The sequence below is a fragment of the Phyllostomus hastatus genome, unplaced genomic scaffold (genome assembly GCF_019186645.2).
Source record: "Phyllostomus hastatus isolate PE091 unplaced genomic scaffold, TTU_PhHast_1.1 phas_contig_283, whole genome shotgun sequence".
Lineage (NCBI taxonomy): Eukaryota > Metazoa > Chordata > Mammalia > Chiroptera > Phyllostomidae > Phyllostomus > Phyllostomus hastatus.
Window position 1 is genome coordinate 4,013,210 of NW_025333833.1, and position 27,872 is coordinate 4,041,081.

At 44.4% G+C, this 27,872-nt stretch overlaps 1 protein-coding gene across 1 annotated transcript in view; it reads left to right on the forward strand.

The window, feature by feature from the left end:
- MROH9 (maestro heat like repeat family member 9) overlaps positions 1–27,614 on the forward strand; it is a 128,162-nt gene extending 100,548 nt beyond the window's left edge. The window contains exons 6-20 of the mRNA XM_045838364.1: positions 1,076–1,211; positions 4,181–4,227; positions 5,046–5,195; positions 7,853–8,007; positions 9,884–10,049; positions 11,203–11,345; positions 12,275–12,412; positions 14,397–14,517; positions 18,928–19,069; positions 21,094–21,266; positions 23,723–23,875; positions 23,977–24,093; positions 24,674–24,776; positions 26,418–26,480; positions 27,364–27,614. Of these exons, the coding sequence (XP_045694320.1) occupies positions 1,076–1,211; positions 4,181–4,227; positions 5,046–5,195; positions 7,853–8,007; positions 9,884–10,049; positions 11,203–11,345; positions 12,275–12,412; positions 14,397–14,517; positions 18,928–19,069; positions 21,094–21,266; positions 23,723–23,875; positions 23,977–24,093; positions 24,674–24,776; positions 26,418–26,480; positions 27,364–27,614 (2,058 nt within the window). The remainder of the gene's footprint in view (positions 1–1,075; positions 1,212–4,180; positions 4,228–5,045; positions 5,196–7,852; positions 8,008–9,883; positions 10,050–11,202; positions 11,346–12,274; positions 12,413–14,396; positions 14,518–18,927; positions 19,070–21,093; positions 21,267–23,722; positions 23,876–23,976; positions 24,094–24,673; positions 24,777–26,417; positions 26,481–27,363) is intronic.
- The last annotated feature ends 258 nt before the right edge of the window (positions 27,615–27,872 follow it).

Genomic DNA, 27,872 nt, shown 5'->3' on the forward strand with positions numbered 1-27,872 from the left:
AGTCACCACAGAATTTATCCAGGAAAAGTAATCCCTAGTCTCAGAGACAAGAAGCTTCTGTGGGCCCAGTAGCTTATCAAACCTACATGTGGACGGAGCTGTTTGAAAACAGAACATAACGACAACAAAAGGAAAATGGTCACTGTCCTGAAACCTTCACAAAGCAAAATGCCTCTTCCACCTCTCCTCTCTTACATCTCCAGTCCCTTCTTTTCTGTTTGATCTGGCCAAACAAATCAGTCAAGATGAAAACCTAACGAATTTTTCGGACTGTAAGACATACTGGACCGTAAGACACACCTAGGTTTTAGAGGAGGAAAATAGGGAAAAAAATTTGAAGCAAAAAATGTGGTAAAATATTTAATAACATAAATAACACAGGCCACTGCACCCCCACAGAGTGCCAGGTAAGCTACATTTGGACCATAAGACACACCCTCCTTCCCAAATTTGGGGGGAAAATTCAGACTGTGAGTCTGAAAAATACGGTACATATTTGAGCAGCCTGTATTTTAAGGACATTGCAGGGAGCAATACATAAGTGCGTGGTAGTAGCTTTGACATCAGAATTCAGTGCTCTGAATTTTAAACACTGAATTTCCCTGGGAAGAATCAGAGCAGTTTCAGGAGGAAAAGTCACATTTCTCCAGAGGCCGAGAGAGTCACCCGAATTCTTTCATACAAAGAGGAGGAAGCCTGAGAGTGTTTGGATAGCAACCTCTGTGACCTCCCCGCAGCTACCCTGGGAATCTGTTACCTGCGAATTGCTACCTGATTTATGAAACACAAACTAATAAAGACTCAACAAGTCACTGTTATCTCTGAGCATTTGCTACAAACTTTCTTTCATGTCATCCACGTTACTCCCTTAGTCTCCAGAGTAAGTGTTACCAGGCAGCAATTCGTAGATGAAGAAACCGAGGCTCAGTAACAGCACCAAGGCGGGCATGCGGCTCCTGTGCCCTCCAAGGCTCATCTTCCGGTTCTCATCTGGCGTGTACATTAGAGGCTCAGGTACGGACACCCAGTGCTGACTCGGCACAGCAACACATTTCCCCCCTTTGTCTTCTGCCAGGCAAGCGTGGACGCTCCCTGTCTGGGGGTCCTGGCGGCAGAACTGTGTCTCTTGTGCTCGCACGCCAGCCGGTCCATCACACAGCCCGCGTCCATGGGAATGTACCACCTCCTCTGCATCGCCAAGCGTCAGAATGGTAAGGTCGAGTCCTCCCCTTCTGCAACGGTCACTGAAAATCCGTTTCTAAGATCAGAACAAACCCCAGTAAAAAAAAACAGAAAGCAGAAAACCAAAAAGAGAGCAGCCATGAAGCCAAAAAAAACCAGAAGGGAGAAAACCAGAGAGAAGACACAAATTACCAACATCAGGAATGAGGGAGAGAGAGGATGTCACTAGAAATTTGATGGGTGTTAAAAGAATAGTAAGGGACATTATGAACAAACACCTTTATGCCAGTACATTTGACACATTCGACACACTTATTGAAAACACAAATGACGAAAGCTCCCTCAAGAAGAAATAAATAACCCAAATACTCTACATCTGTCAAAGAAAATGAATTTGTAGTTAAAGGCCTTCTTACAAAGAAAACTTTGCAAAGGCCTTCTTACAAACAAAGGAAGTTTGTACCAATGCAAGGAAGAATTGTACCAATTCTATACAAATTCGTGCAGAAATGTGAGGATGAGGGAATACTTGCAAACTCATTCTTTGAGACCAGCATTATTTTAATACCAAAACCACAGAAAGACATTACAAAAAAAAATAAAATAAAAAAACTACAGACCAATGTCTCTCAAGGACATAGATGCAAATTTTTTTAACAACTTTAGCAAATCAAATGCTGCAACACATAAAAAGAATAATGCACCATGACCATATGGAATTTATCCCAGGAGTGAAATATCAATTTAACATTTGAAAATCAACCAATGTAACATATTTATATTCACAGATGAATGAAGAAACTACATGATCATATTAGCAGACACAGAAAAGGCATTTGGCAAATTCAACATCCATTTCTGATTTAAAAAAATACTCTCAGAAAACTAGACATTAAAAGTGAGCTCCTCCTACCTGCTAAAGTACACCTATGAAAAACAGACAGCTAACATCACACTTGATAGTGAAATACTGAATGATTTTCCCAAAGATCGGGGAGAGACCAGGGTGTACACAGTCAGCACGTTCAACCCTGAGCAGATCCACACACGTGTGGTCAAATGAATTTCAACCAAGTTTCAAAGGCAAGTCAGTGGAGAAAGGATACATTTTGATAAACAGTGTCTAAAAATTGGTTACTTCATATGCTGATGGAGGGAGACTTGACTTGGGGTGGTGAACACACAATACAATATGCAGACGATGTGCCATAGAATTGTACACTTGAAACTTATATAATGTTATTAGCCAGTGACACCCCAATAAATTTAATTTTAAAAATTGGTTATTTGTAGGCAAAAAGGGAACTTTGATCTACATCTTATATATACACAAAAGCTAATTCAAAATGGATCATAGGACTAAATGTAAAACCTGAAACTATGAAACTAAAAGAAACCTTTGTACCTTGGATTAAGCAAAGACTTTTCAAATACAACACCAAAAGCATGACTCATAAATGAAAAAAATAATGAATTAAGTATTTCTGTTCTGTGAAAGACACTGTTCAGAGAACAGGTAAGCCACAGACAGAGAAAACATTTGCTAGTTGCATACCTGATAAAAGACTTGTACCCAGAACTTGTACCCAGAATGAGAACACAGAGAGTCCAATTAAAAACAACAGTAGACTGAACACTTACTTCACCAAAGCAGCACAGACAGCAGGGAAACACATCAAACTATGTTCAGTATAGAGTCATACAAGGCATGTCAATCAAAACCTCCACAAGACACCACTGGATGCCCATTAACATGCCTGAAGCCGGAGAGACTGGCCATACCGCATGCAAGGAAAGACGCGGGGAACCAACTGGAACCTGCCCACACTGCCCACAGGCAAGTGAAATGACACAACCTTGGAAAATCATTTGGCAGTTTCCTAAAGAGTTACACACACGTCCACCATGTGACCCAGTCATTGAACAGTTTAGACTCTACCTAAGAGAGGTGAAAACAAACATCAGAGACTTGCACACACGTGTGGATAGCACCTTTATTTGTCATAGCCACACACTGGAAACAACCCAAATGCCCATCCCTCCGCAGGGAGGACGGACAAACAGGGGACAGGACAAACATGGAGCAGAATAGCGTTTGGTAGAGAGGGATGAGCTCTGGCACATCCGACAGCAAGGAGGGACCGCATTTTGCCGACCGAAAGATGCTAAACAACAAAAGAGTACATACCAGATGACTCTACTTGCAAAAAACTGGAAAACACAAGCCTAGCAGGAAGCAGACCAATAGTTGCTTTTGGATCCAAGGGTGGGGGTGGGTCAGAGGGGGTCCAAGGAAGCAGGTGGGAGGGGTTACAAAAGGGCACGAGGAAACTTTTACAGGTGATGATTGTGTTCGGTTTTGTTTCCTATGGTAATGTTTTTGTAAATATATACGTACATGAAAACTTACCAAATTATAGGCTTTAAGTACATTGTGCGTCAGTTATATCTCTGTAAAGCTGTTAGCAAATGAAACAATTAAAAAACCCCACCTTCTCTGGAACCAAAGACACCTGCACCTGAAGCTCTGGTCAAGTGCTTCCAGCTTCCCTGCAGCACCGCCTCCCCCAGCAGCCCTGGCAGTCGCCCCAAGTCTGCTCTTCCAACAACAGCCTCTCCGGCAGCTTTACAAGAGCCCCGAACAATGGATCTGATGCCTACATTATTGCTATCTGGTCCACCTATTGAAATTACCTACGGTCTTCATTCCCGTTTCACAGAGGCCTCTCCTACAATACTGGAACTCTGAGCCCATATGGTCATCACAGTTTATGTGACCAAACTATCACCGGAGCATTAAATATTCAGAAAACTTCTGATCTCCAGAATTGGGCAGAAAGAGGAAATTGGAAATAGCAACATCATAGAAGGAACCAGTGATCAAACAAAAAAAAAGCTTAAACTCTTTTCTTTCTTACAGAGGACATTGCGCGAAACACAACAGCCAGGTATGAGCAGTCTGGAAGTCAATGTCACCTGTCTCACTGCTGTGACATAGAATTCCTGCTCGACGTCTTGAAAGAAGACAAAACTGAAGTTGCTCGGGTAACTTAGACCCTGTTTTATCTTGTGGCTTTTGTTTCATGTGTAATATTATTTTTTTGTGATGACATATTTCAACATAGTTTATATTTTAATATGTTTTTCATTTTATATATATGGAATGTACACAAGAAATACACAAAGAGAAAATGGCTCATTCATCTTTCTTAACTGAGAAATGCACATCATGTAACTTTGTTCGCATTTTATGTTCCATGGTCCATGGATATTCTTCTCACTTTAAGAAGGGATTGCTTGAATTGCGTTTCTTGTGCCACACTCATGGACTTATGGGCCCTTGTTTTCCTCTCCCTGCCTCCTAGTCCCTCTCTGGGAAAGACGGAAGTCCAACCCCTTCACACTCCACCCTCTTCTGTATCTTCTACTAATTACACTTGTTTCTGATCTGAGCAAAATCATTTCCAAAGCTGAAGGAGTGTGCAATGATTTCTAATATGTGAGTAGCTGAGCTGGGGTAAAGTCAATATTTTACAGTTCCTTAGTTTGAATGCTATGGTTTTCCACTTCTCCTTGGCCTGCCCTCAGAGTAATTTACCCAGATGAAAATGTTTTCATTGCTTTACAAATCAAAATAAAAAGATATGTATAATTTAGCTTGAATTATAGTCATCTTAATACCAACCCAGTGTCAATTATAGTTTTTAACATTTTTTAATGGAGGATGAGGCCCACGACAGCAAAGGGGACTAGAGCCCACAAAAACCACGTGGCGTTCCCTCGCCCCAGGGCTTCCGCGTGATGCCTGAGGCCCCGGAGGTGCCACTGGGGCCTGAGGTCGCGGCTCTCTCTCTGGGTTGCAGAGTATAGGACACATGTTGCTGCCGTCCTTGCTGACTGACTTCGTGTGGAGTCTCCTGATGAGACTGGCTATGCCTGACCGCGGGATGACGAAGGAGGCGGCCAACATGCTGAGACTGACCCTGGAACACCACGCCCACAAGGTCACCATGGTGAGACACCGGCCAGGGGGCATGTGATTACCCCGTCGAGTGCTCCTGCGGCCAGTGGCATAGATCTGCTTCTTTTCATACATAGGCCTTGCCACTGTGTCGTCATGTCACTAATTAGGTGAGGCTTTTGGGGTGGAATACTTCAAGCATCCAGAAAAGTTTAGAAGAAAACGTAATGGACATTTTACCCACGATTCATCCACATCATAACATCTTGCCGTGTTTACTTCAAATTTCTAAAAGAAATAAGCGAGTAACAATAGACTCGTGCAGCTATCATTCGAATCACCCTGGGAACCATTGAGGGGAGTTTTGAGGGGCCCCCAGCTTGCTGTAGGTGGGCCACCTAATTTGTGAGGCCCAGTGCAAAGTGAAACTTGGGGCTTCCGGTCCAAATGCAGGCGGGAGGTGCCAAGAAAGGTGCAAGCATACGAATCCTTTCCTTTCCTCCACCGTCTGTCTCTCTACCCCTCTCTCTTTCTGTTGGTTGTGGTGTTTTTACTTAAAGTCTTTCTAAGTGAAAAATTTTAAATTATAGTATGAATTTCACCACCCATTGTTCTATTGTACAATTCCACTTACAGCTGTAAATATAAGAGCATTTGACTCAACAAAATAATGCAATTCATAGCTCTTACACGCATGTTTTTCATTCTTCCTGGAAGACTGGCAGTGCTACAGAACTCCATTGTTTTTACTTCACTTCTTGCCATTCACACATTCTGTGAACATTCTTTATCCTTGGCTTGTTGAGGAGGAAGGAAGACAGAAAGGGAAAAGATGTACGGGGTCCCCGTCTTTCTCTCCCCTCCTAGGACTAAGTGCTCCTCTTGTACTTGTTTCAGTCCCCCCTGAACACCTACACGTCCCGGGGCCACTGGAATTCTGCGCACAGGAGCCACGCCTGACTCACATATTGCACACATATTACACACATCTCCTCTGCTGGCACACATGCTCTACTGTCCCATGGGAGTGCACTCACAAAACACAAACTCAAAGATAAAATTGCTAAAACTACTGAGCAGGCAACAGCTGAGCTTTAAACAAAGTGAGGGGCCTTCAGAGGTGGGACCCTGTGCAAACGCACAGGTCACACGCCCCTGAAACCAGCCCCAGCGGTGACAGGAGGGGGCAACTTCAGTTCCCACACCTGACCTTGCAGTGCTAGGTGACTGAAAATAAATGAGAGCTGGGACTCAGGTGCGGAGAGCAGGAAAGCGGGGGGAGCGTAGGGCTCCTTGCAGATCTCCCCACCACCACCAACGGGGGCACCCTGAGAGCAGCGCATGGAACCAGGGGAGAGCTGAAAGGCAGCGGTCATGTTCATGACAAAAGAAAACTCGCCCCTCGCACAGTGAGAAAGGGAGGCTGGGTAAAGCCACACCAAGTCCCCGGAGAGGAAGAGAAGCCAAACCAGCTGATGCTAGAGTAAAATCACTAAACACAGAGAGAAAACCCCAAAACAATGGCTGGTCAGCAACCCAGCGCCCCAGCCCAGCTCCCACACACCACTGAACTACTGAGTAAAGTGGGCTCTTCTCTTAAACAGGGTTCAGACGCCAGTTACAGTGAAAGATTGTGTGTGGTGAAATTTACCACCCCCCCCCCACAGTCCCCTAAATGGCACACGTGGTATGTAGCCTCACAATCTCTAAATGAGGCCGACACATGGAGCCTTTCCTGGAGGGTCACAGCAGGCCGTCGTTTCTGCAACAGAGCAGACAGTACTGTGGCTGCGTCCTCTGGGGGACACACTGCTCTCACGAGAGGAGGAGGGGAGGAAAGAGGCCGAGACCCGATGGCTAACAGGCCCACAGAGAAGAAGAGGGGTTTAGGGTCTCCCGTTTCTCGTTCACCCTGGCGCAGACGCGGAGGAGGGATGTCCGTACGGCTTGGCACTTGGCCGTTTTTCTTCCCTTCGGAGTAATGGGTTGAGCGTGTATCACTAAACTGTATCTGAGGCAATTGCAACAGAACATAAGTGTACTCCAGCTTTTCAGCCGATGACTTCTGGGCAGAACCGGCAGATGAAATCTGAGGCTGAGCACACAAGCACTGATCTGAGACAAATTCCCGGGTCCAGCTAGCAGCACTGCCCCTATTCAAGGACGGATTGAAGTGGGGGGAATACAACTAACATGGGGCCTGTGAACAGAATTTCCAAGATTACGACTCAGTACTCACTGTCCTGGGCCATCCCCCCAACACACAGCCCACTCCTTCAGCATGTAGAGTCAAGTCGTCTTCAATTGTTAAAAAAAATTTGAAGTACATGGTTCCATTGTTATTCTGTTCCATTAATCTGATTTTCTTCTTTAGAAGTATGGATTATAACCAGGTTTTCTATATTGAACTTATATATCTCATACAATTATATTGTGTATATTCCCAAAAATAAACTTTTCTTGTGAAATGGGTGCTTTTCCCACTATCAATAAATGCACAGACAGGTTTATTTCTCAACCAAATAAGTATTTTGCATTGTGTGGTCACACACATAAATATGCTTTCCACTAGTATTTTATTTTTGGGTTAATTGCTTGCTGCCTTGGTTATTCTGAGAAGGACTAAATTCTTCAGTCCAAGAAACGCCCTGCTCTGGCAGGGACTGGGGCCCAGGAGACTCCGGCTGACCTGGGGAATTCCTTCTCCAGGTGTCTAAGATCGTGGAACTTATTTATGTACAACTGAGTAAGAACTCTAACCACGTTATGAAGCACGCCATGTTGCGGGTCATCACCTTGTTGACGCGTACTTCCCCGAAAAAAGTCATCTTTCAGCTGATGGACTACCCAGTCCCCGCAGACAAGTAAGGCCCCCTCGCCCCTCCCCAAGGGGTCATACACAGTGCCCAGAGCCAGACAGACCTGGACATGCCAGTTCTGGTTTCCTTTTTTTTTGGAAAGGGAGTATCTACTTCTGCATCACATCGGATGACTGAAAGCCTTAAATAACAATATCACACAGGTCATTCATACACTTGTACGATACCTGGCTCACAGCAGCCCATCAAGAAATGATCACTGTATCATTTCGCTGAGTCCTCTGCATGTCTAATAGAAACACACCTCCCCTCAAAGTGATAATGAGTTTTTCTCCACATGGGATGAGATTCATAGTGTTCTTTTCTCCTTTATGAAAGACAGACATTCAGATATTTCCATCCACCAATAAAATAATGAAACATTAAACATTCCCAGATGTAATTGGGAATCCCCTACCCCTTAGCTGTTTATCTGTATTTCATGATCCAGGATCATCAGAAATATTTAAGAAGAAAATAGGGCTAATGTGAGCCTATGGGGCGGTGAACCTAATAGGCACATGGGAAGAGATTAGGAATTACATCACTCTGTTTCTACAGTTTGTGCATTGGAGAGGAAGGTATTACTTCTCAACTATTCATAGTATAAAAGGCAGAAGGTGATATTATATTTAGAATAGCCCTGGGCTTTGGAAACAAAGGAATCTGAATCCTATCCCAGCTACACAAGTTTCATAAACTCCTTGATCCTCGACTTCCTTGCTGTGAACTGAAAGCAGCTCATTTTATGTATAAAGCTGTTAAGGGGGCCACCAAGTTAACATCTGGGGCAGGGCATCAAAATCAACAAAATGCTAAACCAATTCTATGACGGACTTTCTTTTTCCAATGGAAAGACTGTATTTATTCAGGAAGCTTAACCTCACAAAGAAAATAGAGAAAGTTCCTAAAAACTAAAATTCTTCATAAGACTCAACTGTTTTTCATTCAGGAACTAAGCACCCACTGTGTGTAGAATATCACCACCCTTCCAGTATTCTGTTAAGTGGAGGGAACGACCCCACATGGCTGTGAGGTAATAGTTAGCAGTGAATCCAATACAAACAGCATGTATTGAGGAGGTACAGAAAGCAAGAAGGTTAGACTCGGGTGAGTTTACCTAAAATAGTCCCGAGCAGGTCTTGTGCAAGAGTAGGTAAGGTAGAAAAGAGGAGGGTTAGGAGACAGGCTAAGTTGGAAAAACAGAAGGAAGCCCTGGTCAGCCAGAGGCATGACCAAGAGATGCAGGAATGAGACGGCATGTGAGATTCTGTGTCCATGTGGCTTCAAGCACGCTTCTAAGAGGCAGGGGCAGTTGAGTAACAGGTTCCAGAGAACCGGGCCTGTTCACGTGCTCGGGGACCAGGCCCTCATACAAGAACGTAAAGGCAGAGAGGCCGAGCAGTAGGGCTTGGAAGCCAGCATGGATTGACAAGGAAGCAGGAATACGTTAGCATGGAGGAATGTAGCAGCTTTTAAAAGGAGCCACAGGAAGAGTAACCTTGAAGAGCAGCTGGGTATGCAGGGGAAGGAGCTGGGGCCTGGAGGCTGAGGAGCCAGGGCTCTAGGCACACCCATGTCACTAACTAAATGTGTGGCACTCCTCTGAGCCACTCATTTCCTTTTAATCATTAAACTTCACATTTAATTTTCTAACCCTTCATATAGTTAGTTTTTTTTGTGTACTTTTTACCTATCCTTTTTTTCAAGTGGTACATTTATTGATGCCAATGTTATTGTTATATCAGTTTTTAAATATTCTATCATCCCTGAACAAGCTGGGTCATGAGGTGGGAGGAAGAGGGCATGGTGGGGCAGAACACTGACCGGTTCTTGTGCTGAACAACATTTAAGACCCCCGCTGCGGCGGGCTGTGTTGCAGCACTTTGGCCCTGATGTGGCAGGCGGCCGGCTCCGAGGCCAGCGTGGCCCTCCCTGTGCTGACGACCATCTTGCTGATACTGCGAGGAAAGCCCGGGGAAATGCAGGAGAGCCTGGCAGACAGAAGACGTTTCTCTCTCGACACCACAAACATGATGCCCATGGCGGTGAGTCACCCGACGCAAGTTTCTGTCTCCGGGTGGCGTTCCCTGCCCGTGAAAATTCCTCTCTGCCCTCCAGCTGGGTCTTCCTTCCTTCCTTCCACGGCCCAGCTCTCCTGCACGCGTCCGTCCATTCCTTCATTCCCTCGTCCGGCACATACTTACTGAGTGCCTACCCTGTGCCACTCCCTGCTCGTGAAGCCTACATTCTGGTGACAGACACAGACGATGAACCTAAAACATGTGTCACGTGTCAGATGACAGCAAGCTTAGAAGAGACACAAAGTACTGGGACAAAGAGAAAGGGATGGGAGGGTTTGGGGCAGTCAGTCACAGTGGGCCACTCTGCTGAGATGACATCTAATCCGAGGCCTCAAAAAGCTGAGGGAGTGATGCTCGCAGGTGTCTGCGCAACAGGGTTCCCGACAGAAAAGGGCGAAAGCCCTGCGGTGACGGGCACTCGCCTGGCACATCACTGAATGCGAGGACGGTCAGAACAGGACTGAGCAAGGGTGACCATGCAGGAGATGGTATCAGACAGGCAGCCACCGGCCAAGCGTACTTGCTCTTACAGGCAGGCGAAGGCCTAATCTCACATGTGTACATCACAATCTATCTCCTGAGGACCGACACTGCCATTCCTGGGGTAAATTCAAATCTGACAGAGATATAGGGAAAAATGGAGAGTGCTCCACAAACGTGAGGTGGGGACATGAGTCTCTCTGGTGTGGACGGACGGTCAGTGGGCCCAAGGACGTGTTAGGGACACGGCCCGCCTCCCTTCCTGTCTCACTGCCCTGGATTGTGGAAGCACGGGAGGGCCTGGCAACGCGTAGAATAACCTTCGTGGTGACAGATGAAGGGGGTCCGGGATGCATGCCCCCCTTGGGGAGGAGCTTGTTTCCTGCTGGCCTGGCAGCACAGGGGGTGGCGCGTGCACTGCGGATGGTGCTTTGGGAGCTCATGGCCATGGACTGCTTGGCATGTTCCTGGCTCACACAGACTTAGTGGCTGCTGTTGGAAGAAGGAACGCACACACAGGCTCCAGGCTTTCTTGGGGGAGGTGGGGGTGGGGCACAGAGCCTCCCGCCCCCTCACTGGGGCTGACAGGACTCAGAGGGACACAGGACAGCCTTGACTCTCTTCCCTTCCCTTGCAGGCATCCCAGGCCCTGTGCACACTGCTGCCTGTCCCTTCCTACAAGAAGGCGGTGGCCCAGTTCTTCCCTCAACTCTTGATGGCCCTCCTGTTCCAGGTCTTCTACACCTGCAACATGACGCTGGTGATAGAGAACAAACTTTTGTGAGCTGCTGCTTCTAGCCCTCGGGTTGAAGCGGAGAGTTGATAATTCCCTGGGCAGTGCATTCACTTATGACCGTTTTCCCTCCTTGAAAGGGCGGAATGCCTTCCACATAATAACTACCCTGGGTACCTAGAAGTCAGCCAGGACTTTTGCTGAGTGTGGGTGCTGTGTAGACAGGGCCACCCCACAGAGCAGAGCTTGGACCCACCACGAGGAGAGGCTGCTGCAGGAGACGTCTGCAGGGAGCTTGCACAGGGAGCAACAGGAGACCCAGTGCTCTCACTGGGCCCTGTCCTCTCCACCAGGTCTCTCTATAAGGTTAGAGAACGTGCCCCACAGTGCTCTGGGGCATGAGGGCTTGTGATACCAGGCGTTCATTCTGCCCACATCAGGTGAGTTTCAGCTCTTCCCTTTCACCCAGGAGACCACAGTTAGCGCTGCTGCTGTCTGGGAAAATCTGCACCCATCTGTCTGCTGCTTGCCCTCACCCAGCTCCTAGGCCAGGTGGGACTCAAAAGCACAGTCAGTCCCATTCAAGTATTTTATCAGCTCGTGGTCTTTCATGCAGACATACCAAGTAAATGAGAATACGTGCTATTGACTTAAAGCATCCCAGGAAGCAAATTGGCACCTGAAGCAAGTTATCACATCATTTAACACTTTTTGCTAATAGCTGTTAAGAAGTGAATAAACGAATAAGCTGGCCCAGGGTCAATCCTAGGCTGTATATGTTGCAGCCCCAGCTGTAGCCTGTACCCCAGGTACCATTACTCAGGAGAGAGGAGACCATTTAACAGTCTCCTTCCTCTCCAATACCCCCTTTCCTCATACCAGCACCCTGTGCAGGACGGGAAGGAAGGGCAGGTCCCATATGCACAGTTATGTGAAGGCCACAGTCAGGCTGTGACTGTTCTCCTCTGGGCCCTAGCTTTGCCCGGGACGCCCTGAGAGTTCTGCTGCACTGCTCCGGGCTGCAAGAGGTGGACACTGATCTGAACAGAAAGAATTTCTGGGACCAGATCTCCCAAGTGCTGTTTCACCACCACGGGGTCTACCTCATTGCCACGTAAGAATGGGCTCTGTCTGCATGGGATCTCAGTCTCTGTCCCTACCTTCCCCGTCTTTCTTCAGTGAAGCCACGTGGGAGCACAGCCCACACCCACTAGGACTTCCCAAGCCCTTCCCCCATGACCTGTATTGCCATGTGACTCCCACTTCCTCGCTGATTTTGAGGGATGTGTACTTTGGAACCATCTTCCCTTTCCTGGCCCACGTGCCTGGTGGGACAGATGCCTAGCCCCCCTATACCTCTCCATGGGACAGGTTCCTCCTCCTGATACAGACAACTAGAGTGGAATCTGATTTTTCTTTCCTCCATGGTTTGCTGTGGCAACAGACAAATACATTCGGAAAGGATAATGAAAGAGGACTTCTGTTTTTCTTGTCCTCCAACAATTTCTTCCCCCTGGTTAGCCTGTACATAGCAAGCTTCTAATTCTAGGGATCAGATTTGCTGATCAAGAATCAAGATGAGGGCTCTTGATAACTCGACAGACCATGTGAAGCCGTGACTGACCCAGAAAGTCCGGTCCAAACCGGCTCTGGGCTCCCGGTGCTTTGAAAACAGCATCTTATTTGCATGTAGATTTCAGGAACACATCTTGTTTTGTGAAAGTGCAGTTCACCTGCACCCTCCAATGGCCCCCAGTGAAGTCACTCTATCCTTAGTAATTTGGATCTTCATACTCAAAGTGCGGTCCACAAACCAGCAGCTACAGCAACACCCAAGAATTCAAAATACAGAATCTCGTGGCCCAGGCAGACCTACTGAGTCGGAATCTGCATTTCAGCAAGATTCCCTGGGTGATCGGTACACACATAAAAACTCCAGAAACACTGGTTCAGAGCACCAACCTGGGGTCTTCCAATGGAATCCGTGCCACATCCTCCTTCCCAATCCTGCCACTGCCGATCTGATCCAGGAATGTGAGGACAGCTGTGAGCCTGGCCAGTACCTGGGTGGCTTACGGAGGGAGAATGGCTTGGTGAATCAGGGCTCACCACCTGTTCTCCAGAGTAAAGGATAGCACCAAACTCTCTCCTTCCTTATGTCATTTAAAGGAAGGACTTGGTCAACTACAGCAGAGGTGACCTGTGCCATCTGGAATTGCCAAGACACTTATTTTCTGTCCCTTTGGTCTGGCACTGAGGTTGCAGTAATACAGGGCATCTGTTCTGTGGCACAGGACGGGAGACAGGAAAGAGCAGTGACATTAAAAGATGTCAGTCACCCCGGTGTATACAAGGGGGATCCAAAAAAACCAGAATTATCATCTGGAGAGCAGGCCCTTTGCAGTCCAGGCTTCCCCACTAGGTGAGTGTTCTAGGAGCCCATCTGGATCAGTGAACCAGCTGATGTTGTTGTGAGAGGCTGCGTTTGGCTTCAGTGAAATTTTTTTTGGAAGGCTCTTTCAACGCATTTGCCCATTTAGTGATGGGTGGTTTATAAGTGCACCTGTTCTCACCACGCTGCGTGTTCAGCAGTTTTTGACCCAAAACGGTATAACCCCCGTGCCCCACTCTCCCTGTTCACCCAATCTCTCCCCGAGTGACTTTTTCTTTTTTCCTTGGTGAAAAAGTTCTTAAAGGGAAACATTTTGCCCATGTGGGAGAGGTGAAACATGAAAAGTCATCACAATTGACAAGTTCAAAAACTGTTCTGAGCAGGGGAAAAATCATCTCAATAGGTGTATTGCATCAAATGGACAGTACTTTGAAGGTGACTAAAGTGTAAACGTGTAAGAATACACAATTTTTATAAATAAATTCCATTTTGGGGGTCCCCCATACATTTCCCCACAGCCTGTGTAGAATGTGTACTGGGGCTGCCATTTGCGGTGGATTAGGGAATATTAGAGAATGTCTTTCTTGGTATCTGGGTGGTACAAAATATAAGGATATTAATTCTCTCTTTACTAGCATTAGAATTTGTTGACACAGAAAGCATTCTCATCTTCTCTGCTAATTCAGCGCCTTCTCCTCCTTTCCAGAACCCTTGGTGAACATAACTTTCCACAGTTTCCAGAGACCCTGCACTATCTCTACAAGCTCTCAGTGGAAGGTCCTAGAAGGTCAGAGGACAGTGTGATCACAGTCATCTTCCTCACTGAAGTGAGTTTTATTAGGAGTCTGTGAACAGCCGAGTTCTCACTTCCTTTTCTTACTCAAAGGTACCCAACATTCCGACCTTGTACTTCGCTCTCTGAATGTTTATTTCACCGCAAGTTAAAACAACAACAGATTTCTGAGGTTGAGGGGTAGGGTGGAGATAGAGGTGGGTTATGGACGGTCAAACCCTCAGCCTTTCCTGGAATTGGCTTTCATCACACCAGTTACTTTTGAAATACCAGTTCATATATCTCCGCATGCTTGTTCAAATATATCGAGGGATAATCGAATTTACTAAAGATAGTAGGTAGCATCTGGGATCTAAATGATACTTCAGGCTATCTGGGGGAAAAAAAGGAAGGAATGGGCCAAATAACTGGGTGAAATAAAGACTAGAATTCCATCACTTTGTATATGAATATTACATCATCTATTGTAATGCCATACTAGAGTCAAGCAAATTGAGGAAACCCTTTTTGATATAACTTTAGTTTTTACTAAATAATTAACTACCTAAGCAAGCATCATTTAATTAATAAGCATAAAGTTCACTACTCACTGGTGATACTACCTTTATTAATCTTATTATTATCTTCATACACATACACACACATCAGGGTCTGTCTCAGGTTAATTGTTAGGTTCCATTTAATTTTCAATCTTGTGGGAAGCACCACACTGTTGAAATATGGCCATTTGCAAATATATTTAATGTCTAGCAAAGAAACTTCTCAACTCTTTTCTTTTTCTTTGTTAAATATATTTTATTGATTATGCTATTACAGTTGTCCCATTACCCCCCTTCACTCCCCTCCACCCTGTACACCCTCTTCCATCCACATTCCCCCCCTTTAGTTCACGTCCATGTGTCATACTTTTAAGTTCTTTAGCTTCCACATTTCCCACACTATTATTACCCTCCCCCTATTTTCTACCTACCATCTATGCTGCTTATTCTCTGTACCTTTTTCCCCTCTCTCCTCCTCCCATTCCCCTGCTGATAACCCTCCATGTGATCTCCATTTCTGTGGTTCTGTTCCTATTCTAGTTGTTTGCTTAGTTTGTTTTTGTTTTCGTTTTTGTTTTGGGTGTGGTTGTTAATAATTGTGAGTTTGCTGTCATTTTACTATACATGTTTTTTATCTTCTTTTTCTTAGATAAATCCCTTTAACATTTCATATAATAAGGGCTTGGTGATGATGAACTCCTTTAACTTGACCTTATCTGAGAAGCACTTTATCTGCCCTTCCATGCTAAATGAAAGCTTTGCTGGATAGAGCAATCTGGGATGGAGGTCCTTGCCTTTCATGACTTGGAATACTTCTTCCCAGCCCCTTCTTGCCTGCAAGGTCTCTTTTGAGAAATCATCTGACAGTCTGATGGGAATTCCTTTGTAGGTAACTGTCTCCTTGTCTCTTGCTGCTTCTAGGATTCTCTCCTTCATCTTTACCTTGGTTAATGTAATTATGATGTGGCTCAATGTGTCCCTCCTTGGGTTCAACTTCTTTGGGATTCTCTGAGCTTCCTGGACTTCCTGGAAATCTATTTCCTTTGCCAGATTGGGGAAGTTCTCCTTTATTATTTGTTCAAATAACTTTTCCACTTGTTGCTCTTCCTCTTCTCCTTCTGGTACTCCTATAATTCGGATGTTGGAACATTTAAAGATGTCCTGGAGGTTTCTAAGCCTCTCCTCATTTTTTTGAATTCTTGTTTCTTCATCGTGTTCTGGTTGGATGTTTCTTTCTTCCTTCTGGTCCACACCATTGATGTGAGTCCCAGTTTCCTTCCCATCACTACTGGTTCCCTGTACATTTTCCTTTATTTCACTTAGCATGGCCTTCATTTTTTCATCTAATTTGTGAGCAAGTTCAACCAATTCTGTGAGCATCCTGATCACCGGTGTTTTGAACTGTGCATCTGATAGGTTGGTTATCTCTTTGTCACTTAGTTGTATTTTTTCTGGAGTTTTGATCTGTTCTTTTGTTTGGGCCATTTTTTGTCTTGACATACCTGTTATGCAGTGAGAGGCGGAGCCTTAGGTATTCCCCAGGGCGGGGCAACCCAGTTGTTGGGTTGTGACACAGTACGTGGGGAAGGGGTCCAAGAGGGAACAATGGCACTTGCTCCGCTCTCTGCCAGATTTCAGTCACTTCCCCTGCTTCCCACAAGCAAAGTGGGCCCTTCTGGTGCTGATTCCTGTGTGGGTGGGTTTATGCACGTTCTAGGACCCTGTGGGTCTCTCCAAGGAACTCTCCTGTGAGGCTGGGAATTTCTCCCGCCACCGCCTCAACCCCCACAGGTGTTTTCAATTGTTGTTTTAAGGCTTTATTTCCCCGCTGGGGCCCTGGGTTATGCGGTCCGTCCCGCTCCCCAGTTTAGCCTGGTTTATCTGCGCACGAAAGTGGGATCACCCGGTTTGCCGTCGTCTTGCATGCTGTACCCTACTCCACAATCCGCCACCTCGCTGGGTCCACCAGCCGCCGCTTTGCTGCAAGCCCTCTCCACCCCAGCTGCCCCCTCCTACCGGTCTGGGTGAATGTGTCTTCTTTAACTCCTTGGTTGTCCAACTTCCATACAGTTCGATTTTCTGTCAGTTTTGGTTGTTTTTGTTTTTAAATCATTGTTGTCCTTCTTTTGGTTGTGCGAGGAGGCACAATGTGTCTATATACACCTCCATCTTGGCTGGAAGTAGTCAACTCTTCAAAATTTCTTTTCTTCCTATATGTTTATTCTTCTAATTAAAGTTTAAAAGAACTTTGCCAGGTTTAAAGGGAAAAAAGCTTTTACTGAAATTATTACTTTAATTAAATTAATGCTATGAGTTTCTTAGGACTATTTGATATGTTTATATTTTCATTTTTATTTTTACTCAATATTTTGTCATTTCCATATACATTTTACATATTAATTTTGGAACTACTAAGTAACTAATATTTCAAATGGTTAGTGTGACTGTGGTCTTTACATTCAGATGTTCAAGTTTATGGTTGCTGAATGTTCAGGCAAATTAAGCTATTATCTTGAATTCAGCTAGCTTCCTGTGCTCTTATATAAATTCTAACATTATTTTAGTTGATTCTCTTGGGTTTTCTAGCTGTATGACCCTAAAGTGTGAAAAATGAGAATAATATTGTTCCTTTCTCTAAGTCATTATGTTTATATTCCTCAATCACATGCCTTCACCTCGTCCCTCACTAAAGTTCCATTTGGTGAATAATTTGATCTCTCCTTTGCCCATTTAGTACTATTATGATCTTAGTGTTTTTCCCAATAAATTATATTCTCTTTTTTTTCTCCTTCTCAATGCATATTTTTGAAGTATATCAAGTTAACTGAGGAACCCAGTGCTTTGACTATGCATCCTTAGTGAGATACTTTTTAAGGACAAAAATCTATTTTGAAATACTCACTTTTACTCAGGAGTCCTATTAATAATTGTGTGTTGAGATTGTAATTTTAAAACTGAGGCATGCATTACAAAGCAGAAAGTCAATATGTACATAAATGAATGTTATTAGGCACCAGAGGTGTCCAGGTAAAAGAAAGATGAAGCAATATAAACCTGTAAGAAGTTAACTGTGTTACATTATATTTGAATTGAATATATCAACATTGTCAAAGTGAACTTATGACTAAAAAAAAAAAAAGTATCTCCTAGCTCAAGTAAGGGCCCAGAAGACATGATATGCCAATAACAATGAGTACACTCTGGCACCCACTTCTAATAGTTTCTCAATACCATTATTCACTAAAAAGAAACATGTCCCTGTAAAGAAATGAATAATTGCAGGGGCAAGGGAAACCTAAGATGAGCCTGGGACATCTAACTGTTCCACAAGCAAAGAAGTGCCCAAAGGCAGATGCACCACGTCAAAAGGACACACATGTTGGCTTGCGGGGGCTCCTACCGGCCAAGTTTGAGCATCAAAAGAAATAATAACATCAAATAATTGTAACATGTTGAAAAAATTTAATGCATAAGTCCTTGTCACTAATCAAAACTGGAAAGCTGGAAGAGAAATAAAGGGATGCCAGCCAGTAAATGTAACAAGAAGGCTAGAAGAAGAAGAAAAAAAAACCACCGTTTTGCAAGTCCCAATGTAATAAATGAATGAAGAAAAATCATTAATGGTTTTAAAACCATTAAGTGAAAGGCTGCTGAAGAACACAATACCCACGTGGTACCAAATTATCACCCCGCAGATCAGCAACTAATCAGTAAAGGAAAATGTGCCTGTACCATTTGCTGTGTGGTGACATGCGCACAGGACACACGTGGGAACATGCTGAAGCGCTGGCAGCTGTAGTGTGTCCTGAGTTCCAGTTTCACTGGCAATGTCTTCATTTTTATGCCTGTAGTAGAGACTGTGCATTGGCCTTTACTCTGAAAACATACTAGCTGTTTTCTTTCAGCTTCTGAATAAATTCTTCAAGGACCCATTCCCAGAAGAGTTTCTGGTTCTCTTCAGAAAATGGATCAACGACTCCAACCCCGCAGTGAGCAAACTGAGCCTGCAGAAGATCGCCAGCATGGCACCAGTCATCAACCAGGTGCGTGGGTGTGTGGCCTGTGTCTGCCATCACCTTCCACGTCACTGTCTCAGACTTGATGTTGCTCAATAGCCTTGCTGAGGTTTTATCAACAAGGGATGGGGGTTGACTGGAAGAAATGTGTTAAGTCAATTCAGTCACTTAATCATCTAGTTTACATTTTTCCCAGAAAATCATTTGTGGCATGCAGAATGTATCAGCATCGCCCTACACAAACACTCTTCTTACAGTCTAACCACACATGTTGATTTCCCATCCAACACACACATGTGCACGCATGTTAGTGACCATCTCTGAGTACTCGTGCCAGCTTCTCTTCCCACTCACAACACTTTCCTCCCTCACCCATACACAGTCACATTTCTCTCCTTGTTCAAAGATCAGCTCAAGTCGACTCCCACCGACCCCTCAGATCTCGAGCAGCCTCGTCCCTCTCAGGGCCACACCAGCTCTGGGCACTCTCTTACGTAGTACTTCACACCAGTGCTGCTCCACACGTAACTCTGAACAGCTGCACCAGTATCTCCTGGAAACTGGTAAGAAACACAAATTGTCAGGCTCTATTTCAGGCCTGTGGAATCAGGAACCCCGGGGGTGGGGCTGTGTTTTCAAAAGTCCTCCCAGGGGTTCTAACACAAGTTAAACTTTAGAATCTCTGTCTTATATTGGTTCCTGCCATGCCGCATTGCTCTGTCTTAACCTCTAGGAGCACTGAACCTAAGTGCACTTTTATGTTCCATAATTGCCTTGTACATTTCAAAGTGCTTGGTGCAGTGCTGAGAGTGAGCTGTCCTATCAATCATTGTTGATTTAATAATATATTAATAACAAATCCTTGTTTATCTATTAAGCATAATTTCTGACAACTGAAAGCCAGGCAGGGGGCACCCATTTTGCATTTAGAATGAAATGAGCCATGGTCTATTTGCTTCAAATAAATCATGCAAGTCGACATACATTCTTTTCGTAAATGGAAAGTTACTTATTGCCTTGTCTAGCATTCTCCCCAGTGTTATTAAACACTGAAGGGACATTCTGGGTCAAGGTTATGTAGGACAGAGAGACAGAATTACTGGACTGAGGCTGCACATACTGTCTATGGGTAAAGACTCAACTTCCCTGCCAGATATCAGCGGCCTCTGGCTGTTATTTTAGCAAATAGTATTTATTTCTTTTACTTTCTGTGCAGTCCTCCTTTCCCTCCTTCGGTGTCTCCTGTTCATGTTTTTCCTTACCGTAAATTCTGTTTGTCTCTGATCTACAGCTGACTCCCATGACCCGGCTCAGTACCTGAGCAGTTCTCACGTCCAAACAGGTGACCACTGTCCCCTAGCTCAGAGTGCACGCTGCCAGCAGTGTGCTAGTACACGTGTAATAGTCAACTCCCTAGAAATCAGACCAATTTCCTGGGCGTGAATACTCCCACCACAGCTGACTTCAAGCTGTAAAAGGGACATCATTAAAGATGGAAGTGGGAATAAGTACACTTCAGCTCACCATGCAGACATAATGCACATAAATAAACTCAAGGGAGTATAAGAGAAAATGTAGCAAAGTAAATAGGAGGTGATACATTTTGAGTATTTATAGCTATTGGTTTTTTTTAATAAAAGATTTTATTTATTTTTAGAGAGGGGAGGGGAAGAAGAAAGAGAGGGAGAGAAACAGCAATAGTGGTTGCCTCTTGAGCACCCTGCACTGGGAACCTGGCCTGCAACCCAGGCATGTGCCCTAGACTGGGAATTGAACCAGTGACCCTTTGGTTCTCAGGCTGGCACTCAGTCCACTGAGCCACACCAGCCAGGACATAGCTATTCTTTTATTTATTTCTAAATTTATAAAATTTAACTTTTGAGTAGCAACTTTTATCTAAAAATCAGCCTACCAAATCTTCACCCTCGCCCCCTGCCAGCCAACCCCAGCACACCACCACATGCTGCCCAAATCAGAGGTGTGTGTGCCAAACGCTCGCGCGAGTCTCCTTCTCCTTCCCAAATCCCACCATCTCCCCCCTTTCATTGCAGGTAGGAAATGTCTGCAGCCTACTGTTATCCATCCTGGACGCCTTCCTTTCCAAAGACCAGACTGTTATCATCCGGGCCCTGCTCACCCTTCGGAGACTCTTAAACAAACTGGACAAGGTGACCTACTCCTCTCTGTGCACCCAAATTGCTTCCAGCTACTGTCCGCTGATGGACCATGTGAGTGGCACGGCTGGGCATGTGGGATCAGTAGGTGTGACAGGTGAGCTGAAGCCCCAACTCTGGCAATGACAGTACAGCCCAGAATAAGTGACCAGAAGACAGTCACTTTGTGCAGAGCCACCATTTCTTTTCGAGGTAACATTCGTCAGGAAGTGCTGCGAGAGCCTGGAAAAGTCTCCCCATAAGAAAGCAGAATCAAGGAACAGCTTCTGTCCTTGGATGAGAGAGAAATTGTCACTCAGTGGTCATATACTGGTTATCCTCGAGTCCAGACTTCCTGGGTTCAAATCCTGTTCTGCCTCTTATTAGCTGTGAAGTCTCAAGCAGGTGTTTTAGTCTCTCACCTGTAAAATACGGAGGGCTGCCAGTGTCTGGTGGGGACTAGAGGCAATGTGTAACACCCCATGTGGGTTCGTTACCATCACATAAAACTTTTAACTAAAAAGTATCTTATCAGAAAGTTGCCTTTTTAAAAATTCTCATTTTGTATGGTAAATGTGTTCCAGGCAAGTTGGATGACAGTAATTTATTTTAATAAACAAGAATAGTTTGGTATGCCATGGGCAATCTATTTTTTAAAGATTTTTATAATTATAATGAGTCGTTTGTGAACCAGGGAATTATTTCATAGAAAATTATCTTGCAAAAATTTGTAAGTTCTTCATTACTCAGATTTCAGTGAAGAACACAATATTATTAAACTATAGAAAGAAAGGATTTAGTTATTTTTTAAAAATGATAATAATAGTGGCTAAGATTTATTGAGCATTTACTATGTGCCAGGTATAATTCTAAGGAATTTACATGTATTATCTCATGTAAATATGTAAAATATTATTTTCAAAGTGAAATCACTTGAAGGAAAAACTAAATAAATTATCAAGCCAAAAAAGAAGGAAAATTAAAGAGAACAGAAAGTTGTCAGGTATCAATTTACCCTAAGTCATTCCTTGAAGGCAGAGAATTTGAAAAATATCAGAATATCAATGAATCTATGATACTGTGCCTTTCCATATTAAAAGTAAAAAAAAATCACCATGATCAAGCTCACTCAACCTACGGGGGACAAAACTGGTATTTCAACGGGTACCCGGGCCCTCCAAAGCTCTTCCCACTGGTCTATACACACAGCCTTTCTAGGGTCCGCATGCCTTCCTGTAGTCTGAGGACGCAAACAGGTGGCCCACGGGTGAATGCAACCAGCAGGTGTGTCAAGTTCAGTCCTCAAACAGAGTGTGGCTGATATTCGTACACTGAAGAATTGTTCGCAAACATCTGACTTGTGAAGGAAACGGCAGAAGATCTGGGAACATTGAACCCTACAACCCACCTGGCAACAGCCTGCGGGACCTGGGTGTCCTCTCTGAGGGAGGCCAGGGCTCTCTCCTGTCTCCGTCTCCATCCTCTCCCTGCGCTCCTTCAAGGTCACCCACTGTGTTCTATTGCATCCCTGTCCAGCCCCTGTGAATTATGATTTAATTACCGCTCCTGCAGGGTTGGACTTTGATACCCATTAGTGCCCCCTCGGAAGGAACATATGAAACCACATTAGCCATTTGTCTTTCATTGGGAACATATCTGATAAGTTCCTGAGAACAGAAAGGAAGAGATATAAAATGAAATCATAAACATTTCTTAAAAACTGGAAGGTAATGTTATAGTTTTCAAAAGTTAACCTCGTCCCCTGACTTGCAAGTTTCCTCTCCTGGAATCTTTGTGACCCGATCGCCTCTCCGCAGCTGGCCTGCGCAGGCCCTGGGAACCTGAATGTGTGTAGGTGCCCCGCGCTCCCACCGGTGTGCGCCGCGGCACGGCAAGGGCCTCCGGCGTTTGACTATCGCTCAGTTATTCTGAGTCCTTCGTAGACATTACCCCCAAGTTAGATAGATTTCTGTTTTGAAGACATTATTAAAGACTGCCTTCCTAAATTTAAGAAACTTACTGTTCACAAGGCATTTTTTTATGCAATCTGAATTTTGGTATGCAAATCTTATTTAAAACCAAGAGCTGACTACTTAGACCCAAGGTGAAGCTTTTCTAAAAATAAAATAATTTCTTATATATGTATGTATACATAATATATACTTTGTAGCATGTATAAAGGTATAAATATACATAAACATATATATCACACTGTTTAAAGAAAGAAGCCCTTGCCCTGGCTGGTGTGGCTCAGTGGATTGGGTGTTGGCCTGCGAGGCAAAGGGTTGCTGGTTCAATTCCCAGTCAGGGCACATGCCTGGGAATTGGGTAGAGGGCCAGGCCCGCTATAGCAGGTGTGCGAGAGGCAACCACACATTGATGTTTCTCTCCCTGTCTTTCTCTCTCCTTTCCCTTCTCTCTAAAAATAAATAAATAAATAAAATATTTTTAAAATATGTGTTATTTTTTTTAAAAAAAGAAGAAGCCCCAGAATTATCCTCAAATGAGGCTTTTCTATGCACAAATTCCAGAGCAACGGAGGTATTCGGAGCATGGCCATCCGACACTTTGGCGAACTGGTCAGGGACATGAGTCAGTACAGGTGGACGTTGAACAACGCGGTGTTCAGGGCCTTGGTGCCTCTGATCCTGTTTCTGGAGGATACAGAGACACGAGTCATTACAGTAAGTCCTGCCATCTTGCTTTTCTTAGTTTGGCAGAGACCGCCATGTTTTACGTGACACCAGACAAAGAAACCCTCACTGGCTGTTCTCTGCTTCGGCAGGCATGTAAACACACATTGGCAATCTGCGTCTCAGAGTTGCGCTGGTCAACATCGAATCTGCTCCTGGACCGGTGCTACAGTTTTGAGCTGGTTGTGCTCAGCATCTGCAACAATCTTGTAAGTGGCCCTTTAGGGTTTCCTACCAAACGTTATCCAAAGAACATTAAAGGACCTCCTGAATGATGGGAAGGGTGGTGGGAACAGGGTGAATCTTTGAGAAGAAAGGTAAAAATAATAATAATAAACGAATGGGTGAGAACAGCCAGGGCTGAAAACCAGAGAAAATGATCATTTTCCCCTTCCTGTTCCTCGACATGACCGTCTAGCTAACCTTCCTCCGATCCACCCCCATGGAGCTTTAGATGGATAGGAAGGCAGGAACAGCATTTCACGAAAGAAATTCGGAATTACCTGGTCATTGCCTAATGAACGGGCCCTCTGAACCCTGGCACAAACTGCAGTGACAGGTGGAAAAACGCTAACCGGAAGTGGGAAGACAAAGCTGGGCTGGGAATCCTATCATAGACGGAAGAACACTGGCAAACAGAAGAGTCAAGTTCATACACAGAGATCCCAAGTTTTAAGCTGGACCTTATTTGATATAAGCAACCAGTTTCTTTTCTCTGGAAGCCTGGCTGAAAGGGAGCATATGTACTTTTTCAATAACTGAGTGTTTTCCCCTGCTTTCTATCCTCAGTTTATTTCTCACGGGAGATACATTGTGGAGCTGCTCTCTGACGCCTTGGGGTTCCTGAGGAACTCCCAAGTGTACCTGAGGAGAGCGTCAGTTATTCTCATAGGTAAATACAATTCAATTCTCATTGCCCGGCTTGTATTCAGAGGTACAGCTAGAAGTTTTCCTTAAAAAAAAATGTAAACTTCTTTTGTGGATGATGGACAGCACCCATCCATGGTGATATCTATGATAAAGAGAAGTCACTATGTATGATTAGAATGAAGTTCTATTTTATACTATGCAGTGAGTATAGCTGTGTGACTAAATTATTACATGGAGTACACTTAACAAGGATGGTTTCAAAATCTAACAAGATGGCATGCCACTGCTCATTATTCCCTTTTGCTGCTTAAAAATCACTACCCAAGGAATAAGAATGCAGTAATATCTAAAAATCCAAACACCATCTTCAGCAAAATTGGGGCATCTGTATCCACAACTATAACAGATGACAAAGAGCTATCAAATCTGGTAAAGTAAAAAAAACTTTTTTAAATGTAGGGTTCAGAGCAGTGAAGGAAGATTCTAAGAGAAGCCAACTGAAGTTTTCAAACATGGACAAACATAACCAGTTTTTTCCCACTAGATTCTGATCATGAAGATCAAAACTGATAATCCTTTATTTGGAATGACAGGAAGTGAGTTCCCAGCTTGGTAATGGGATTTTCACTTGACTTTGTTTGGCCCCCAGGAGTAGCAGGGACAAGCACTGAGGAGACGCACAGTCGGTTCTCACAGAGAAGAGACAGCCAGTTGTCGGAATAGGAGGCAACTGGAATTACGATCAGTGCTAGCGCTCATGCCCTGTGCTGAGAGGAGATAAAAAGGACATGCACACGCACACGCAGAGAACCCCACAAGACTTGATTTCAAACCAGAAATGTCCTGCTACTCTGAATTCTACCCTGGTACTTTCCACAAGCCATCCTCTGTATAGAACTATTGCAAGATCCAAAAATAAGTACTCTTTTTTAAAAAAAGAAATGACATTATCTTTCTAAAGAGGTATTTCCAAGGGGAAAGGAGAGGAAAGAAGAAAAACAAATTTTATACTGTTTCTACAGAGCAGACAAAAATCATGATAAAGATATCCATGAATCTAAAACTTTTTGAAATAAAGATCTAAAGTATAGAGACAAGTGCACAGTCCATACATGATGGGTAGCGGGAGCACATGAAGAATAAGTTTCCAAAGGATGGGGGTAGGTGTCAGAAAAGACATATAACCACCACCACCACCCCACAAACACACACACACACACAATGCAATGCAACCAGCAGAAGAAAAAATATACGTACATATTGTGGATAACCCAGGAAGGGACAAAGGAGTACAAGGCTGAGAAATGCTAGCAAAGTGAAGTGGTGAGCCAGAGAAGGCAGACACAAAAGAATGCGTTCTGAAGGACCGAGGAGCCAACCGGGAAGGACCATGAGGAAAGTCTCCGGGATGCTAGTCACATCCTGTTTAGTGACCTGAGCGGTCGTAGAAGTGTTCACTTTGTGGTCATTCGTTGACCTGTGCATGGTTATAAACATGCATACTTTTCAGTGGTTTTGTTATGTGCATAAGTATGTGAGAGCATTCAAAGAGGGCACCGGGATAATCTAGGGAGGCTTTGCTTTCAAGAAGGCAATGAGGGTAGCTAGGTAACATCAGAGAAAGTATTTTCCTAATGTGTTGTGGGTTTTATTTTGTGCACAGGGTACCTGACAACATTGGGTGGCCATTTACTGCTCAGAGATGACATTGAGGTCATACTTGAGGGTAAGTGTTGGAGGTAGGGTGAAACCATGCCCAGGTCTGAGTAAATTTACTATGTGTGGTTCTACTCAAAAGAGTTCTATAACAATGTGGGTGCTGGGGGTGGGAGGAGGGTGGGGTTAGGGGAGAATCAGTGGGAGACTGGGTTAAAGGGCATCCTTTGTTCCTTCTTATTCTCTCACTTCTCCTTCTACTTACCCTCCCTTAGGAACACCACAGAGAGTTGAGAACTCGCTCACTCACTCATCCAACATATATTTTTTCCAGTGCTAGTCTAGATGCTGGGGATACAGCGGCAAACAAAACCAAGTCCCTGCCCTCAGAGAACTTGAGTTTTAGGAGACAGCAATGTCCACCTGCACCAGAGGGACTTAAAGAGGAGCATAGTTTATTCCATCCGAAGGTTTGGATCTTTGGCATCTCTCTCTCAGCCTCTAATTCCCCACCAGAATTAGAATTACAAACATGTAAGGTAGAATAGTTTTAGAGTTTCAGCAAAATTGAGTGGAATGTATAGAGATTCCTCACATACTTCCTGCCCCCACCCATGTGCAGCGCCCCCATGATCAACATCCCCCACCACACGGTGTATTTGTTACAACTGATGCACCTACACTGACACATCATTATCTCCCTCCTTTTTCACTCTTGTACTCACTAGTTTAGTCAATACATATTTATTGACTGCCTGCTAAATTCTCTGTGTCTCAAACCCTTTTCTTCTTTCTTCCTCCTGCTCCTTTTCCTCTTTTTTCTAAAAGTGCACCTCTTTTACTCTATTTCTTTTTTTAAGACTTTATTTATATTTGGAGAGAGGGGAAGAAAGGGAGAGAGGGGGGCCGAGAAACGTCCATGTATGATTGCTGAGGGCCCCCTGCCATTGCAGGTATCGACCGGGTGCTGGACGACGAAGACCCAGAGATCAAGGCCTTGGCGAGCAAAACCCACAAACTTCTCAAGAACGTGGCCAATAAACTGACCTCCTCGGTTATTAAACAAACCTCCCGAAGACTGTTTAACTTTATCTACATCAAGAAATTCAAGCCTCTGTATAATTATATCTCGCCCAATGATGTGACAGAAAAGCCCTGTGGAGATGAAAGAAACCAGGAGCGGGAAGAGAGGCCTTGTGCATGAGAACGATGGAAAATTTTGTGAAAGAATGAGACATTCACCAAGGCACCACTCAGAAGAGCAATGATTTTCCTTTTCCTCTAAGGATGCTAGGGGCCATTTTACTGTTCCTCCTTAACGGCCTTCAAATACAGAAATCTGCTGCCTCTCTATGTCTGATGGGGATCGGAAGCCTTAATTCATCAAACCCAATAATAACATCAAAAATCATATAAGCGAAGTGTTTGATGAGAAACTCATGGGACTTATTTCAATCAGTAA